This window comes from Semicossyphus pulcher, unplaced genomic scaffold (assembly GCF_022749685.1).
Source record: "Semicossyphus pulcher isolate SPU_LCO1_2020_fin unplaced genomic scaffold, fSemPul1.0.p SCAF_13, whole genome shotgun sequence".
In the NCBI taxonomy this organism is placed as follows: Eukaryota; Metazoa; Chordata; class Actinopteri; order Labriformes; family Labridae; genus Semicossyphus; species Semicossyphus pulcher.
The window spans coordinates 15,873,416-15,890,388 of NW_027211637.1; the positions used below are offsets into that span (position 1 = coordinate 15,873,416).

General features: G+C 42.4%; 1 protein-coding gene across 1 annotated transcript in view; it reads left to right on the top strand.

The window, feature by feature from the left end:
• Positions 1 to 16,113, top strand: part of LOC138589433 (adenylate cyclase type 6-like) — a 32,467-nt gene extending 16,354 nt beyond the window's left edge. The window contains exons 4-24 of the mRNA XM_069659699.1: positions 2,640 to 2,789; positions 3,177 to 3,298; positions 4,934 to 5,045; positions 5,307 to 5,434; positions 5,615 to 5,773; positions 5,868 to 6,009; positions 6,179 to 6,307; positions 7,611 to 7,639; positions 7,891 to 8,038; positions 8,132 to 8,229; positions 8,372 to 8,459; positions 8,588 to 8,704; positions 10,693 to 10,842; positions 10,965 to 11,140; positions 11,360 to 11,392; positions 11,477 to 11,494; positions 11,602 to 11,734; positions 11,982 to 12,245; positions 12,406 to 12,610; positions 12,808 to 12,932; positions 14,200 to 16,113. Coding sequence (XP_069515800.1) covers positions 2,640 to 2,789; positions 3,177 to 3,298; positions 4,934 to 5,045; positions 5,307 to 5,434; positions 5,615 to 5,773; positions 5,868 to 6,009; positions 6,179 to 6,307; positions 7,611 to 7,639; positions 7,891 to 8,038; positions 8,132 to 8,229; positions 8,372 to 8,459; positions 8,588 to 8,704; positions 10,693 to 10,842; positions 10,965 to 11,140; positions 11,360 to 11,392; positions 11,477 to 11,494; positions 11,602 to 11,734; positions 11,982 to 12,245; positions 12,406 to 12,610; positions 12,808 to 12,932; positions 14,200 to 14,328 — 2,655 coding nt within the window. The 3' untranslated portion in view covers positions 14,329 to 16,113. The remainder of the gene's footprint in view (positions 1 to 2,639; positions 2,790 to 3,176; positions 3,299 to 4,933; positions 5,046 to 5,306; positions 5,435 to 5,614; positions 5,774 to 5,867; positions 6,010 to 6,178; positions 6,308 to 7,610; positions 7,640 to 7,890; positions 8,039 to 8,131; positions 8,230 to 8,371; positions 8,460 to 8,587; positions 8,705 to 10,692; positions 10,843 to 10,964; positions 11,141 to 11,359; positions 11,393 to 11,476; positions 11,495 to 11,601; positions 11,735 to 11,981; positions 12,246 to 12,405; positions 12,611 to 12,807; positions 12,933 to 14,199) is intronic.
• Positions 16,114 to 16,973: the final 860 nt, after the last annotated feature.

Consider the following 16,973-nt stretch of genomic DNA (forward strand, 5'->3'; position numbering starts at 1 on the left):
ATTTTCAGGTGGGATAGGAAGCTGCTACCAACTCTCTTTCGGAGTAAACAGTGGAATTTGCCTTGCTCTGTCCTCGGGTAAAGGGTGTTCCGTTTCAGGCTCAGGTTGTAAGATTGTCTCCATCTTGTTGTGACAACATAGGGTGAGTTCTTGTGTGTATACAGTCTAAACCTGATCTCAGGACAGTGGTGGAAATCCTGAGGGTGCGTTTAAGTCTACTTTCGTTGGGAGTTTTGGTCAATGTTTTGATTGTCAAGTTAGCCGTAATACTCCTTGTACTTTCACATTTAAAGATAATCATCCTCTATCTCCACTTCTGCATCTCTCTTCTGTCTTCTTTCTCAAAAACACAGAATACAAAACACGCACTAAGACACACTGGTTTGGCAACATACCAGCCAAGGTTCAAAAATACTGGTACTCAAGTTTTCATGTCTTCCAGTCCATGTCTTAAGTCATAAAGCTGTAAATAGGATTGATTTAAATCCAGCTGTTGTGTGCGTTCTGGGCCTGCACGTCTTTTTCTCATTATTGATGATATCATCTTCAGAGGAAACACTCTGTGCTCCGGTCGAGGGTCAAGTGACTTTCCCAGGCTGGAGTGTGTTTCTGAGCATGTAGAGGATGTGTGTGTGTGTGTGTGTGTGTGTGTGTGTGTGTGTGTGTGTGTGTGTGTGTGTGTGTGAGCACGTGCATGCCTATGTGTTTCGGAGGGGAGGGGAAGTCCAGAGCTTAGGGCTCCATTTCTGATGTTCAGTCTTCGCTGTGAACGAGCGAGAAGAGAAATCACTAACAGACTTACACGCTGGCTTACCACACGCATCCAGAGACACACACAGAATGCTGCTGGAGCAGCGCAGAGGAATGCTTTAAAGGTCTATGACCCGTCAAAGCTAACTGTATAGTACACTACATCTAAACTTCATTTACCCAGGCCATAGATAATGTTATTTTACAGTCTCTGCATTCTTAGAGCTTCATTGTTCAACCAACATACCTCACAGCACTGGGTACACAAATGCAAGTTACATTAATAGCTGCTTCTAGGTCTTTTGGCATGACTCTAAGAATACAATGTTTCTAAAGCATGTCTACACAAATTAAACTTTCACAATAGAAGAATAACAACAGAATTGGGCAGGAAAAAGAACAGGGCTACGGAGAGCAGGTAAAAACAATACAACAAATTGTGTAGCTCCCTCCAGTAATAGATATGAGGCACGAGGTCATGATTAAAAAACAAAGTTTAATTCCAGCTTCAGGCCAACCCGTGAGAACGGGATTAAGAAAATAAGGAACACAATAGGTGAAATGAAATCATATGTTTGTCTTGTCTTTACAATCAAAGCCCCTATAGCTTCAATATACAATATAGCATCTTAAACCAACAATAGTACAGAATATTGCTAACATCACAATATAAGCAGGAGCACCATTTAAATAAATTGCTCACTAATTGAGCAAAGATTTAATTACACACTTAACATACAATTTGTATAATTTATGCACTTGAGATATAGCACAAAAAACACATCAATAACGCGACTTTCACATGTAATTTTGCATATGAATAAGATCGTTATTTACATGCTAATTAACACGTGGCTAGGCTGGTTAGCATATGTCCTCTCCATATAGCGATATGCTTGCAGTTAAACATACCTCGTAGGCTGCTTACTACTGAAGAGGGGCTAATTCTTGTACGCTCTTCCTTGTCTTTGTCTTCTTTCTTGTTGTTAATAGTATATGTGTCTATAATTAATTATCCAACTTTGCTTAGGAGCTGTTCTCTTGCGCTTCGCTCAAGGTGCGTTGATTAATTGCGATATGCGAAACATACAATCGGTGGTAATTAGTTCCGCCTCAATGATGACGGGTAGGGACGAAAAATAGAAAGGTGAGCATCGTAAAAATAGATTAAAATGATATTCAACAAATTGACAGGAGGGGGATTTTCTCAGGGTCACGTAGATTGAGGTAGTATGGGAATTTATAAATTATTTTTGGAAGATATTCATCGTGGTTGCACTATGTTCTCCTCTGTTTTGTAAGCTTTGCTAGCTTATGTTTTTTTCTTTTCCTTTATCATAATTTGTTGCAGGAACTATTTTATGCTTTTGGAAGCCCCTTCATTCACATCATCTGGTTTTAGATCTCAAAAGGCCATATTTTCCACATTCCGGATGGAGCTGCTTTAGTTTTTTGAATCGATTCCATAAACCGTTTAAAAACAATACAAAATGTCAGCTCCGGAAGAACAAAAACAGGAGGGACACGGCCTTCACGTGTCCCCACTCATGCATCACACTGAACCCTTTGGGCTTCTCTGCTGTTCAGAGTGCGACATGAGGAGAATGTCGCCTCGCAGAGCAGCCACGAGGCCATGCTCATCATCTCTAACCAGATCACAGCTAATGGCTCCTCAGACGTTTGAGGAATTTTTCTCCTTGCAGTAAATCCTATGACACAGAGTGTTATCAATTTTGTTTATTGACCTCACCCAGGTCAGGCAGAGTTCACTTTATGCTTGTGAGGTGACATGTGCATGTTTGGTTGGACGCTAATGTTTTTTTCCTTTTCATCCTCCCTGTTGTGTGTGTGTGTGTGTGTGTGTGTGTGTGTGTGTGTGTGTGCTTCAGATCAGTGCCAACGTGCTGATCTTCCTGTGCACTAACATGATCGGGATATGTACCCACTACCCTGCTGAGGTCTCCCAGAGACAAGCCTTCCAGGAGACCAGAGGATATATCCAGGCCAGACTGCACCTGCAGAGGGAAAACCAGCAGCAGGTACACGCCTACACAAACACAGACACTCACATACATTTGCACTGACAAACACAGACTCATACATGCTCAGGCAAATTAGCTAGAGGCGCAGCCTTGCCCGTGTCCTGAAGGAAAACTAAATACATACACGCATGCAAAAGAGCAACAAATGGGTGTCTCCAATTTCTGGTCTAATTTTTTCTCTCAGTTTTGAAGTGCAACAATATGTTCTGAAGTGTAACACGTATCTCCACTCCTCTCTATTTGACTAACACGTTCCCACGCAGATGCCAACAAGGCAGAGTGACTCATTGAGCACTCTTAACAGTAGAAACTGATGAAAATGAATGGGCTCTCCCTCTCTCTCTGTCTCTCTGTCTTTAATTTCTCTCTCTCTTTCTCTCTCAGGAGCGCCTACTGCTGTCAGTGCTGCCAAGGCACGTTGCCATGGAGATGAAGGCTGATATCAATGCCAAGAAGGAAGATATGATGTTCCACAAGATCTACATCCAAAAACACGACAATGTCAGGTAAACACAGACAAACACACACACACACACACACACACACACACACACACACACACATGCTTCCACAGAACAGCACTAACACACACTCAGGAAGATGTCGGCTCGCTTGTCTCCTTTGCCATCACAGCTAGCTCTAGTGGCTTTGACCTCAGTCCGCTGACTGATGTGTCAGTTTCAGAGTCACTCCAACAGCTATTTCCCTGCCAGCATGTATTATGCATGTTGTTGTTTATTGACACTGACAGCAGCGGCTGCAGTAACGATATTGACTCAGGCCCACTGCTGTGCTCTCTGTAGCAAATGATAGCAGGCAGACCTCAAGTTTTTTGGCCCCCCGTCTCAGCCCTCACCACTGGATTTCACCTCCCGAGTGGGAATAACTGAATACTAACAGGAGATTAAAATTCTCCATCTATTAGCCTACCAATGAGCCCAGCTGGTGATGTTTAGGATGTGATGACACTGGCAAGGGGACAAGGAAACAAGGCTGCAGCAGCGATCCACTGTCAGAGGTGACCTACATAGGTTCAGGTGATGTACTCAGAGGAATCATCTGTTGCAACGCTCTACCAACGTGTAATCATATGGGTACATTCTATTATACAGCTGTAACACACGATTTGGACCTGCTGTTTGTAAATGCTCCTAAGCAGAAAACTAGATGATTGCTGATCCTGTTTTTAACATCACTGATGATTGCAAAGCAAGCGTTTGGTGTAAAATGTTCTCAGTCCAAAATGATTATGTAATTTATTTTTAGTCAAGTTTAGTTAAATTGTTAATTGTATTGATTGGTCCATTAAACTGCAGAAAAATATATTTCTTTCTTCCGTCTGGTCTTGCAGGACGTTTTTGATTGTGTCAGAATTTGCCTCTTTGTTCATGTTCTGCTGCCACCCAGAATAATTTCGATTAACTTACAAAATTAAAAAATTACATTTGATATTCCTCAGTAACATCATCTTTCTTCAGAAACAATTTACTTCTCATTCTTGGTAATCCATGCACAACACTGCCTGTTATCTCTGGGACTATTTTTACAGTAGAGAGTGCTTCCAATGAAAACAGTTAAGCAACAGAACAATCAGTTGTCTCAAAGCCTGCATATATACAGTATATATAAAAAACAGCATGCAAGACTTCATCCACGGCATGTCTAGATACCACAAAGTGCAAGTGAAGTATTTTATGTGAACGATCTGTTGCATCAGGGCTCACAGCTTTGGCCAGGGTGGAAGATGCAGACAGGCTCTGGACTGCTGTAATTCAAAGCCAGTTCTCCCCCTGTGGATGACCTAATGGGACCAGCAGCGCCATCTGTCACCTTCAAGTGGAACTGCTGGTGTTGTTTATTGTAGCCTTTCACTACTATCAAAAGTTAGCAATGAAAGGCATGCAGACATGGGGGCAGGGGGAGGTGTTCTCAGAGGGACGGGCTGGAGGAGGTGACCTACATTGATGATGAGAGCCAGAGCTGAACAAAGGTCTGCCTCCCTCCCTCCTCTGCTCACACAGCAGCTGGACAGTAAGGAGGGAGGGAGGCGCTAGACCATGCTAACTTAGCCAATACTTAATTTATTAATCACATTGTCTTTTTTGTCTCCTTCACCTCCTCCTCCTTCACCTGTCCCGCAGCATACTGTTTGCAGACATCGAGGGCTTCACCAGTCTGGCATCGCAATGCACGGCCCAGGAGCTGGTCATGACGCTGAACGAGCTGTTCGCTCGCTTCGACAAGCTGGCCTCGGTGAGCGCTCGACCTGCCATCGACACTTTCACAGCCGAACCACAACGCAACCACCGTTTCTTATGTAACTGTACAGTCTGTAGCTTTCACTGTTAGCATGACAAAGCCAACATGATGTACTTAAGCACTGTGCAAGACATCAATTAGACTACGCTGAGACTGATGAGTCATCCCAATTATGCATAGAAAGATCTATATTTGACATGAGCATGCTTTGCATTGACTGTAATGTGTGTGTGTGTGTGTGTCGTTGCTTTACAGGAGAACCACTGCCTTCGTATTAAAATCTTAGGAGACTGTTACTACTGTGTGTCAGGGCTGCCTGAGCCCCGCGCTGACCACGCCCACTGCTGTGTGGAGATGGGAGTCGACATGATTGAGGCCATCTCGTGAGTCAAACACACGCTAACTCACCAAAACCACAAAGACACACTCGCTCACAACATGCACACACGCCCTTACGTTCATAAAGTAACACTCCAGTTAAGGTGAATTTGTGCTGCACGTGATGAAGAAGAGACACTGTGAAGCTGAAGGTGACACCAGTTTGTGTGTGTGCAATATTTCAGGCTGGTGAGAGAGGTGACGGGCGTGAACGTGAACATGCGGGTGGGCATCCATAGCGGGCGCGTTCACTGCGGGGTGCTGGGCCTGCGCAAGTGGCAGTTTGATGTCTGGTCCAACGACGTGACACTCGCCAACCAAATGGAGGCCGGGGGGAAGGCGGGGTAAGTCCTGCATATTCCTGCTGCTTAGGCTCCTGTAGACTGTGTCATTTCTGACACACTGTATGTTAATGTGTTTTTGTGTGCGTGTGTGTAGCCGTATCCACATCACCAATGCCACACTGCAGTATCTGAACGGGGACTACGAGGTGGAGCCGGGATTTGGAGGAGAGAGGAATGCGTACCTGAAGGAGAACAACATTGAAACCTTCTTGGTGCTGGGCTGCAGCCAGAAGAGGGTAAGTGCATGATCACACACACACACACACACACCTCAATTACAAGCTTGACCTCTTCTATATGTCACGCTGGTGCCATATTTCACACACACAATATAATTTCTTGTCACCTGGCAGAGAGGACCTTATGTCTCAGAGCTCTAACCCTGTAGTGTTTCCTCACTTCCAGAAAGAAGAGAAAGCCATGATGGCAAAGATGCAGCGAGCACGTGCTAATTCTGCTGAGGGATTGATGCCTCGCTGGGTGCCCGACAGATCCTTCTCCAGAACCAAGGAGTCCAAAGTCTTCAGGCAGATGGTGGGATACGCACGGGGAGCACTTAGCCGATGCGCATGGCACCTGTTCTTCTTGTCTATATCCAATTTCCTGTGTCATCCTCTTCCCTCTCTGAAGTCAAATCATAAATATTCCTTTGAAATTTGCTCTCTCTCTCAAAGTAGCTTTTAACATATATATTTCATGATATGGATGTTAAAGGGTAGGAGGCCTATTGTTAGAGCATGTGTATAAAATCCTAATCTTTTGTTAGATAATTGTACAAATTACCAAAGGAGTTGAAGGTACGTTTTTTATGTAGCACCCCGTGTCACCCTACGGCAACAACCCTTTGTCTAAATACAACTCACCAACTTAACTATGGCCTAAATCAAGGGTGGCCAACCCTGCTCCTGGAGAGCTACCATCCTGCATGTTTTAGGTTTCTCCGTATTCTAACACTGATTTGAACGACCTGCTCGTTATCAACCAACTGAAGCGTCTCAAGGGATTTAAAATGAGCAAAACATTCGAATCAGGTGTGTTGGAGTATGTAGAAACCTAAAACTTGCAGGAAGGTAGCTCTCCAGGAGCAGGGATGGCCACCCCTGGCCTAAATATTGTCACAAATTAAGTGCCTTTGACTATAATGGCAAGTTAACACACTAAACTAAGAGAGTCAACATGGTAAACCTAATACATGTAAGTATTAGCATCATTAGTAAATGTGCCTAAATGCAGCCTTACAAACTGCTAGCCTGGCTGTTGTTTCTTTAAGCATGTCTGAACCTTAAATTAATAATATGCTCTATAAATATGTATTTGAATGTCTGAAGGTGACAAATATGTACAGGCCTGTATATACAGTATGGTTAAAGCATAAAGGAGACGATGAGAATGTTAGAGTATTGATCTGTTTCGGTCAAACAAACAGGAGTTACAACACGGCTCCCAGGGATTCCCTGTGCATCCTTTACTACTGAAGCTAATCTGATGAGGCTGCAGCTGCAGAATGTTCTCTCTCTCACTCTCTCTTTCTCTCACTTCCTCCCTCTCTTTCTGCCACAACTCACATTTCCTTTCCTTCATTCTTCCCCTCTCCTCCGCCTTTTTCTCCTCTCCATCTCAGAGGGTTTGAGCCCTAGGGGCAAAGAGGGTGTAATTTGAAGCCTCCGAGCATTAATTAAAACATCAGTCTGGCTCTCAGGGATTAGCTGTGCAGATGTCTGAGTCTCTGTCTATTTTTCAGATCTACAGTGACTACACAATAGTCTCTCGCTTTTTGCTTCCTGTGCTGTTTTTGCATTTCATTTTCACACTTACACTGTGTTCTTTTTTTTCTCAGGGCATCGATGAAGCATCCAGCAAAGACAAGTGAGTGTTTTGGCATCAGTTTCTGTTTCCACATCAGCTTTTGTTATCAGCGGTTAACTGGCAGACTGTCACTGGAGCTGTCTAACTTTAGAGCCCACTGTTGGTTTGATATGGTCAGATCCACCCCAGCACTAATGCCACATTAGCTCTGAGTCATCCTGCCTGTCACAGCTTAGCTTAACTCCCTCATATACGTACACTCACACACAGTTACAAACACACACTGAAATATTGTTTTATTTACCTTATAGCCGCTGCGCTCAGGAGGCCTTGAACCCAGAGGACGAGGTGGATGAGTTTCTTGGACGGGCCATAGACGCGCGTAGCATCGACCAGCTGAGGAAGGACCACGTTAAGAAGTTCCTACTCACGTTTCAGACCCCTGAACTCGAGAAAAAGGTCGTATTTGACCGGACTTAAAATCTGAATTGATTATTTCCTCTCTAATTGCGCTACAAGGAAACTTATGTTTGATTGATTTTCCATTTTCAGTACTCCAAAAAGGTTGATGACCGTTTTGGGGGATATGTGGCCTGCACACTCCTTGTTTTCTGCTGCATCTGTTTCATTCAGATCATCATTTTTCCAAAGTAAGTAGCTCTCTCCCATTAGTCGCCCTTCCTAGTTTCCCAGTTCTACAGAATGGTGCTCAGGAAATGTAGTTTTGATTAGTTCACAAGGAGTTAATGAGAGTTAAGCGTCCTAACGAGCTTGTTTTCTTCTCTTCCGCAGTACACCACTTATGCTCGGCCTTTACATCAGCATCTTCGTCATCCTCGCCAACATTCTCTTCATCTGTGCCATCTACTCCTGCATCAAAGTGAGAACAAAGGCCGTGACCACTCATCTCCTTTCTCTCGTAGATATTTTGAGTAATATCTTTAGTCAGCACCACTAATGGTATTAACGCTCTTTTATCTGATCTCCTCCTCGCCGTCTCTACTCAAGATCTTCCCAGCTGCCTTGCAGACTGTAACCAAGAAAATAGTGCAGTCTCGCGCAAACAGCACACTGGTGGGCGTCTTCACCATCCTCCTGCTCTTCATTTCCTCCTTTGCTAACATGGTAAGCACAGTTGTGACCAGTAATGTGCTGTTTTAAGTTGTTCCCCTCAATGTAACCAATTATAGAGTCTATGTATCTGCCTCATTTCCATTTGTTTGTTCGTCCGTTGGTCTGTGATACAATTCATCCCAGATGTTTCTGATCAGACTTTAAAAAGACTTGAAGAAACTCTAAAATGACTCCAGCTTGCCGTACAGGGTACTGTGACTCATAATTCTACTCTGTATATAATAGGGTTGTAAAAGTCTTTTTTTTTAATCATTCAACTTTGTCATTGTGTTTACTTACCGTAAAATCCAGAATATAGGTCGCATCGGAATATAAAACACAGCCTGTTTTGGGGGGTATCCCGGAGGGAAAAAGGTTTTCTATAGCTATTTATTAATAAAAACGTGTATACAATACATTTCGACACTATTTCAATTTATTTTCATTTAAAACACATCCAAAACACACAAATTACAGCCTACCATCTGTCCATGTCAAGTTTGAAATCATGCTAGCTACCGGTGCTGTAGCTAGCGGTAGCTGGTAGCCTACGGTAACGTCCTCGCTTCAAACAGCGAGGAAAACACAAACAGCACTGCGGCATATTGTAAATAGGAGACGTCGTAGCTGCTTGGACCTGGAAACTGTTTAATGCGGAGATGTGACGTCACCACTTAAACGACAAGTTTAGCTAGATTATAGCGCCATTGTCTGGCTAAAATACCGTAACACAATAACATACCTCTCTCTGCATTTTAGATTTAGGACTCAGCCCACCCTTTAGATGAAAAAAAAATGTATTAAAAGTGCGTCTTATACACCAATTTTACAGTACATTATGTAGACTAGGGGTGGGAATCGCAGGGTAACTCGATAACGATAATATCACAATACAGTGATTCTGCGATAATTGATAGATTGCAAGACAAGCATATATAACGATGCATCACGATATCTGATAACCTGAAGAATCCAAATGCCACTAGAAAGGTGATGCAGAATAAATGTATTAGTCACTGCAGTTGGGTGTCAGCTTCACAGATTTTGAAACTAATTGAGATAAACAATGATTCAGTGACTCAAATTGGCAGGGAGGGGATTTTTTAAATTAAAATATCAATATTTTGTGACAGCGATACGATAATTGTATCAAACCAGTCGGGACAACGATATATTGAGATATACCCCTAATGTAGACCTCATTAGCATTGTGCTTGTTTATGTGTGGACCTTCAGAAACTGTGTTGTGACAGTTTAGTACTGATCTTTTTTTACTCTGTATACTGTGATCATTCATTGTTAATATTTTAAATATTAGGTGTGATTTAAGACGATGTCGGACAGCTGTAACCTTGGGTGTCACTCTCTTTGTGTCTGCTCTGTACATATTGCTGATCCACTTGTAAGATTGTCTTCCTGCAGGGTTGTTTCTGCGTGTGATTGGCTGCTCAGTGTCATTCTCCAACATACAGCTCAGACTCATTCAGACTTATTAAATACATCAATGATATTATATCATGGGAGTTCCTGCTGTTAGGTGCAGAAATGATGTTTTTAAGCACTCTGACTGAAGGCATTTTAATGTTTAAGATCACACGACAGAAATGAAGAGTATGTCAGTGATTAAAAAAATCTGGTTACAGTGTTCAGTGATTTCTGAATTATTGGAAGATTTAATATATTTAAATATATTTTCATATTTTGTTACCAGAGAGCACTGATATCACTTTTTTTATAATGTAAAATATCCCACTCAGTGCTTATGTTGTTAAATTATTTAACAAACAATAAACAAGTTATCTTTATATAAAGTGTTTATGTAAAATACAAATCATGGCTGCTACTGGCTCAATAAACTCAGCAACAGCTGGCTCTACTGTCATTCGATGGGGACAAAACATATACTGTTTTATGATGGCAGCTTTTTTTTTAGCATTAACATGTCTCTCTATTTATAACCTTTATTTGCTGACGGCTAAATGACAGACTTTGTCCTCCAGTTTACCTGCAGCAGAGAGGATATGAAGGTCTGTGTGGCCAACAAGCTGAACACAGTGGTGACCCCCTGCCTGCTGTACAACCTGACCAAGACAGCACAGGACGGCTTGACTCTGTGTCCCAGCCAGGCCATGGCCTGCCATTTCCCCGAGGTCAGTGCCACAGCATTTCAGGATGTGATTACTGTCTGTTTCTGTGTGCATGAACATTATGCCTGAATACTCGCCTAAACTTCCTCCTCCTCTTCACTGGCTGTCTCTCCTCTCTGGTGCAGTATTTCAGCTACAGCGTACTGCTGACCCTGCTGGCCTGCTCCGTGTTCCTCCACATCAGCAGCATCGGGAAGCTGGCTCTGATGCTGCTCATCCAGCTCACTTTCCTCCTCCTGGTGGAGTGGCCTCAGGTTGCCTTGTTTGAAAATGCAGACGAGTTGGTCCGTGCCAACACCCTGTGAGTGCCCTGCAGGAACACACACACACACACACACACACACACACATATATGTACACTCACTCTTAAACAGTTTTCAACCTGACTACTTTAGCTGCTGTGTCACAACACTGTAGTTTAGGTTAAACATGGCCTACTTTTCTACAATAAGGACCTACTTTCTCATGAACCAGCTGAGCTCTTCTTCTATTTTTTCACATGTTCTCCTTTTTTCCTCAGGCAATTTCAGACTTTAAATGATTCCCGACAACAGTAAGTTGTATTATTTTGTTTTGTACTGCCTTATTGCAGTGACCCATATGGTTTGTAGACTGACTTCCTCTTGTTTTTTTCCAGGCCTGAAACTGAACAGTGGTGAGTAGCTTTCAATTGTCGTATGTTTTGTAGGCGTCAGGCTGCAGACATTTAACTCCATTAAAAAATATTCATTATTTATGTTTTCTTCCCTTTTCCTTCCTCAGCCTGGAGGAAGTGACCAAGGTGTCCTTAAAGGTCTTGACCCCTATAATCCTGACAGTGTTTGTTCTGGCTCTTTACCTGCATGGCCAGCAGGTGGAGTCAACTGCACGCCTCGACTTCCTCTGGAAGCTGCAGGTGAATTAAACAGTTTCATGGGAAAACAGAACCAAAACTGAAGCTACTATTACTGTATATTAACACACAAAGGTCCTTTTTCACAGCAGCCATTTTGGATGACTTAATGTTTATAATTTGCACCTGAGCTTTTGACACACAACAAGTTGACATGAAAAAGGCCTAAAGCAACAACCCTGACTACTTCAGGAATCCAGTCACATGACAAAGAGACTAAACACCCACCTCTCTTCCCATCCACCCTCAGGCCACAGAGGAGAAGGAGGAGATGGAGGAGCTGCAGGCGTACAATCGGCGCCTCCTTCACAACATCCTGCCCAAGGACGTAGCTGCCCACTTTCTTGCACGGGAGCGCCGCAACGACGAGCTGTACTACCAGTCGTGTGAGTGTGTCGCTGTCATGTTTGCCTCCATCAGCAACTTCTCAGAGTTTTACGTGGAGTTGGAGGCGAACAACGAGGGAGTGGAGTGCCTCAGACTGCTCAATGAGATCATAGCCGATTTCGACGAGGTGAGAAAGGAAAATATGAATGAGAAGAGGATGAATGCAAAATAGATGTTAGAGGTCTGCAAGGCACGGATGTTACATGTTTTTGCTGCCTACAATAAACTTTCCTGGTTGTGTTAACAAGCTGTTTACTCACTGTTTATATGCTGTTGATTGTCCCTAGATCATCAGCGAGGAGCGATTCCGTCAGCTGGAGAAAATCAAGACCATCGGCTCCACCTACATGGCAGCCTCGGGCCTCAACGACTCCACCTACGACAGAGAGGGCCGCTCGCACATCCTGGCTCTGGCAGACTACGCCATGAGGCTCAGAGAGCAGATGAAATACATCAATGAGCACTCCTTTAACAACTTCCAGATGAAGATAGGTAAGCCCGGAAAGGCAGTGGATGATCTGCCTTGAAACATTATCTGATAAATATTTTTTTGGTTTGGTATTCATTTACATAATGATTTATGCAGTCAAAGGAGGACTTAGGCAATCGTCATGGTAACAGCTTTATTATTGAGGTAATATGGTGTTAAACACCATGATGTAACACAGCCTGGTGATTTTTTTTCTCAGGGTTAAACATGGGGCCAGTGGTAGCAGGCGTGATTGGAGCCAGGAAACCCCAGTATGATATCTGGGGGAACACAGTCAATGTGGCCAGCCGGATGGACAGCACAGGAGTGCCGGACTACATCCAGGTACTGCACACACCTCTTCTGAGTTCATCCTCAGCAGGTTGTAACTTTATGTTTACAACAAGCATTTGAAAGCTTTAGTTGTTTTTTTTCCAAGTAAATAGCCAAGCAGAAAACACATCCGGTAACTGTGCCAAAAGTCATTATAACATGAAAGTGCCTGTGAATTCATACTCACATATTGCACAAGTTGTGCAAGATTATTATCTTCTGCATCCTTGTGCATGCATGCACTTTTATATTTGTTTGTTGCATCGAAAATACATTTGCCTATGCCGTGCATGAAAGTATTATAGCTGCACAGTCATTCGGCTAGAGGATTTAGGTCCAGACATCTGCTCTGCAGAAGTGCCCTTGGGCAAGAATCCCTGTCAGCACCAAACATGCTGTTCCTATTTTCAACAGGGAAATCTTAATCACAGTCAGATCGGTCAGTTAAGGACAAGATTCCCACAGTTTTTTGTTTATTTATTTATTTATTTGTTTATTTTTGGCCTTTGCCTTTATTAGATAGGACAGATGAAGATTGGCAGGAAACATGGGGAAGAGAGAGTTGGGTATGCACCAAAGGGCCTCGTGTTGGAGTAAAACCCGCGGCCGGTGTGTCAAGGACTTGGCCTCTGTACATTGGGGCGCCTGCTCTACTGACTGAGCTAGACCAGCGTAACAGAATCCCACAATCGTAATCATCATCTGCTTTGCGGATATTAACACTTGTGTCAGAAACACAAATCTAGCTCACAGCTGTAGAGACATTTTTTTGGCCCAAATCAAATCCATTAGTCGGCTGTGAGACAGAGTCAAGTCAGAGCAAGGCTGCCATCTGTAGTCCACTGTGAGTCACTGCAAATCAAAATGCACTGTGATAATACAGGGACTGCATCTATCTGTTGATCATGCTTTGGATTGATTCATACCTTGTCTTGTTGTAATTCCAGCGTCAGTCACAACCCAATATATGTTTAATTAAGAATCTTTAAATACAGAGCAGCAAATATTTCCACTAGAGATGAATGGTAGCCTCCAAAATAAGTTAATGAAGATATAAAATAGAGAGAAGCAGAAAAGTAAGCTAAAAATTCAAAAGCTGAATCATAATTCTTATGAATTCATTTTGTGTTTATTGACTGTTTGTTTTAGCACTGATAGATAAGAAAGCTTTAACAACTTTGAACTAGGCAGCTAATTCAATGTCAAACTTGCCAGTGTTTTTCGTGAAAGGGTTGAGTGTCTGACATCCCGGGTGTCGAATGTCCGTGTCCTCTCTTAGGTGACCACGGACTTATACCACGTGCTGGTCAACAACGGATACCAGCTGGACTGTCGAGGTGTTGTCAAGGTGAAGGGGAAGGGGGAGATGACCACTTACTTCCTCACCAGCGGCCCCCCGGGCAGTTAACACCGAGAGAGGCCGACCGGAGTGTGACTCCCACAGAGACTGCAGAGAGACTGAGTGGTCAGCTCGGCGGTGAGCGCCGAAGCACAGCACGAACACAGCAGACGGCCAGCACAGGAGAGCTCGGCCGGTCTGTGTGATGTCACGGACTCAGACGTGCACATGTAGGACGTTGTGAAGGCTTTTTCCCCCCAAGCTGCTCGAGAGATCACGAAGCCCAGTTGCCTTAGAACGGAAGTGGTTATGCTTGTGTTTATGAGCAATAGTACAAGTATTTCATCTGGAGTCTTTATTTATTTTTGTGCAGATGGATTTTTGTGACCTTGTAAAAAAAAAAATCTATATATCAGCAAAACACGCTACTTAAAAGAAAATATGCAAGGACAACATGAAGGATGAAAATGACCAAAGAACAAATGTTTGATATGAAGCAAACACTAATGATTCTGTTCAGAAGTACAGTGACCTTAAGTAATTTATTCATCCTTTCACAATAAAAGCCACGGTTACGTCACTGTCAGTGATAGCGGCGGACACTTTTTTTATTGTGGACTTATTCATGAAGGAGAACACACGCACATACGCAGGTAGACAACACTCACAATGACCTTGGCTTGGACTTCCTTGTTTCGTATCAGGGCCTTCTTTTATTTCTTCCAGCCTGTGATAAGACACAGTCTGGACACGAGGCTGTTCGTGGTTCACTGAAATGTACGACCTGCTCCCTGCAATGTATCTTTGGTTCGAGCCAAAAAAAAGAAGTATGACATGAAGGAATAGTTGCATTAGTTTCACGGTACTGAAGAGAGATTGTTAAACTGTTATGACACGTTTTATATAAGTGTGTGTGAGTAGACGGTATGTATGGGTGTTTGGGTGTGTGTGTGTTTGGGTGAGCGCACACGTAGCCGGATGCTGATCTTTATCTATAAAGGGGCATACTGTAACTTTTCACTGTGAGGTTTTTATGATACTGTATGACAATGCTTTTTGCCAAACTGGTTGCTGCGAGGCATGTTTTTTTATTATTCTTTGGAGTTGTGTGCCCATTCCTGATTTCTCGTGTCAAATTGATCGTTTGAGGAGAATTGTGTCTACAGCGCCTTTTACTGGACTGTGATTTTGACTGATTTCATTCCATCTGAAATAAGTAAAAGCCTTTGAAACATATATTTTGGATTGTTTGTAAGCCAGATTCCCCTTCTGCTCACAAATATTGCCTTGAGATTACGCAGTTCCAAGGTCCTCATACTTCCTGGACCAATATTCACAACTTAAAACAGTATTTGACCCTTAAGGGTTGTGTTTGACACATGGAGGCTTGTAACCCCCCATAATTAATATTTTGAAACAATAACCATATGAATGTATGTAATAATTAATATTTTGTCCACAATGAAACTACTGCGGAAGAAAACCATTCTTCACTTTGCCTTTGGTACTGAGGAAGGAGCGTAACTATTTTCCTTGATGCCAAATTGATTGGACTTTGGGTTTGCTGAAAAGTGAAGGTGTACCTTAAATTGAGATAAGTTTTACACCTGGTGATCCTCACTTTTCTGTCTGAGCCTAAAAAACGCTGCCTTTATAGGCTACAGAAACCATGCTCACTTTTCAATCCTTGTCTCCCCTTGAGGTAAAAGGTCAACGAAACGCTGTTGCATTTTACATTGAAAAGGAAGTGAGTTTAGAAAATAGTGCAATGATTGATTTGATTCACTTCCCCTTGGATCAGAAATAAATAAATGGCTGTTTTGCATTGCTTGTGTTTTTATTTGGTTTATTGTTCCAGTTTAGACTCTCTTATAAGGACTTCTGCTGAAGGGATGGCAGAAAGTTAATCTTACAAAGAGAACTAGGCCACTGCTTGTCTTCCATTTGGTTTCATAAACCGGTATTAAAGACATAAATGGTTAAAAATATATATGTATGAAGGATTATTGCTGTTATATAAATGTTCAGCCAATATTAAAAACATAAACCACATATGTCCCAACATTAGACCAAAATCTAAAAGCAATTTTCTTCTTTTTCCTCCAAAAATGAAGAATTGATTTACCAACACGAGTTTAAGTCTGCTTAAAGATGATCTATTTGTCTAGATTTATTTCATTTATTTATATTTTCATGTCAATCAGCAGCCTGCAATCAAGATTTCTCCCTGTGACAGTAACCTGAGAAACGCCTCCTTCTCCTTTTCTGAAATAAACAGTCTACAGTTACAAGAGGGTGATACAGGAGCGAGTATTTAATTGCTTGCACATGAATAATGAATTTCTGTTGAGGTAATGGCAATGTTCACTTACAGCACTCTATGCTGAACATTAATTAAGCGACATAAATTCCTCCTAATCCCTGATGAAAAAGCCCTAAAGTTACTAAAAGAGACTCATGATACAGAGACTTACAGGGTAGGCCTTGAGTGTCTCTAATACACACCAGTAAAGGCTACTTTTTCATTCATTTTTGGTTCTCATAGGCTGTAAATATTTTTGCTATACTTCTAGTAGCTTCGTGACAAAGTACAACATTTTACCAAAATCTGTTTATCTTTTTTATTTTGTTTTGTCGTTGTTCATTTAAATTTTTTAATGATTAATTTATTTTGCTGTATGAAATTTGAAAACAGGAGCTCGTGCACTATTTTC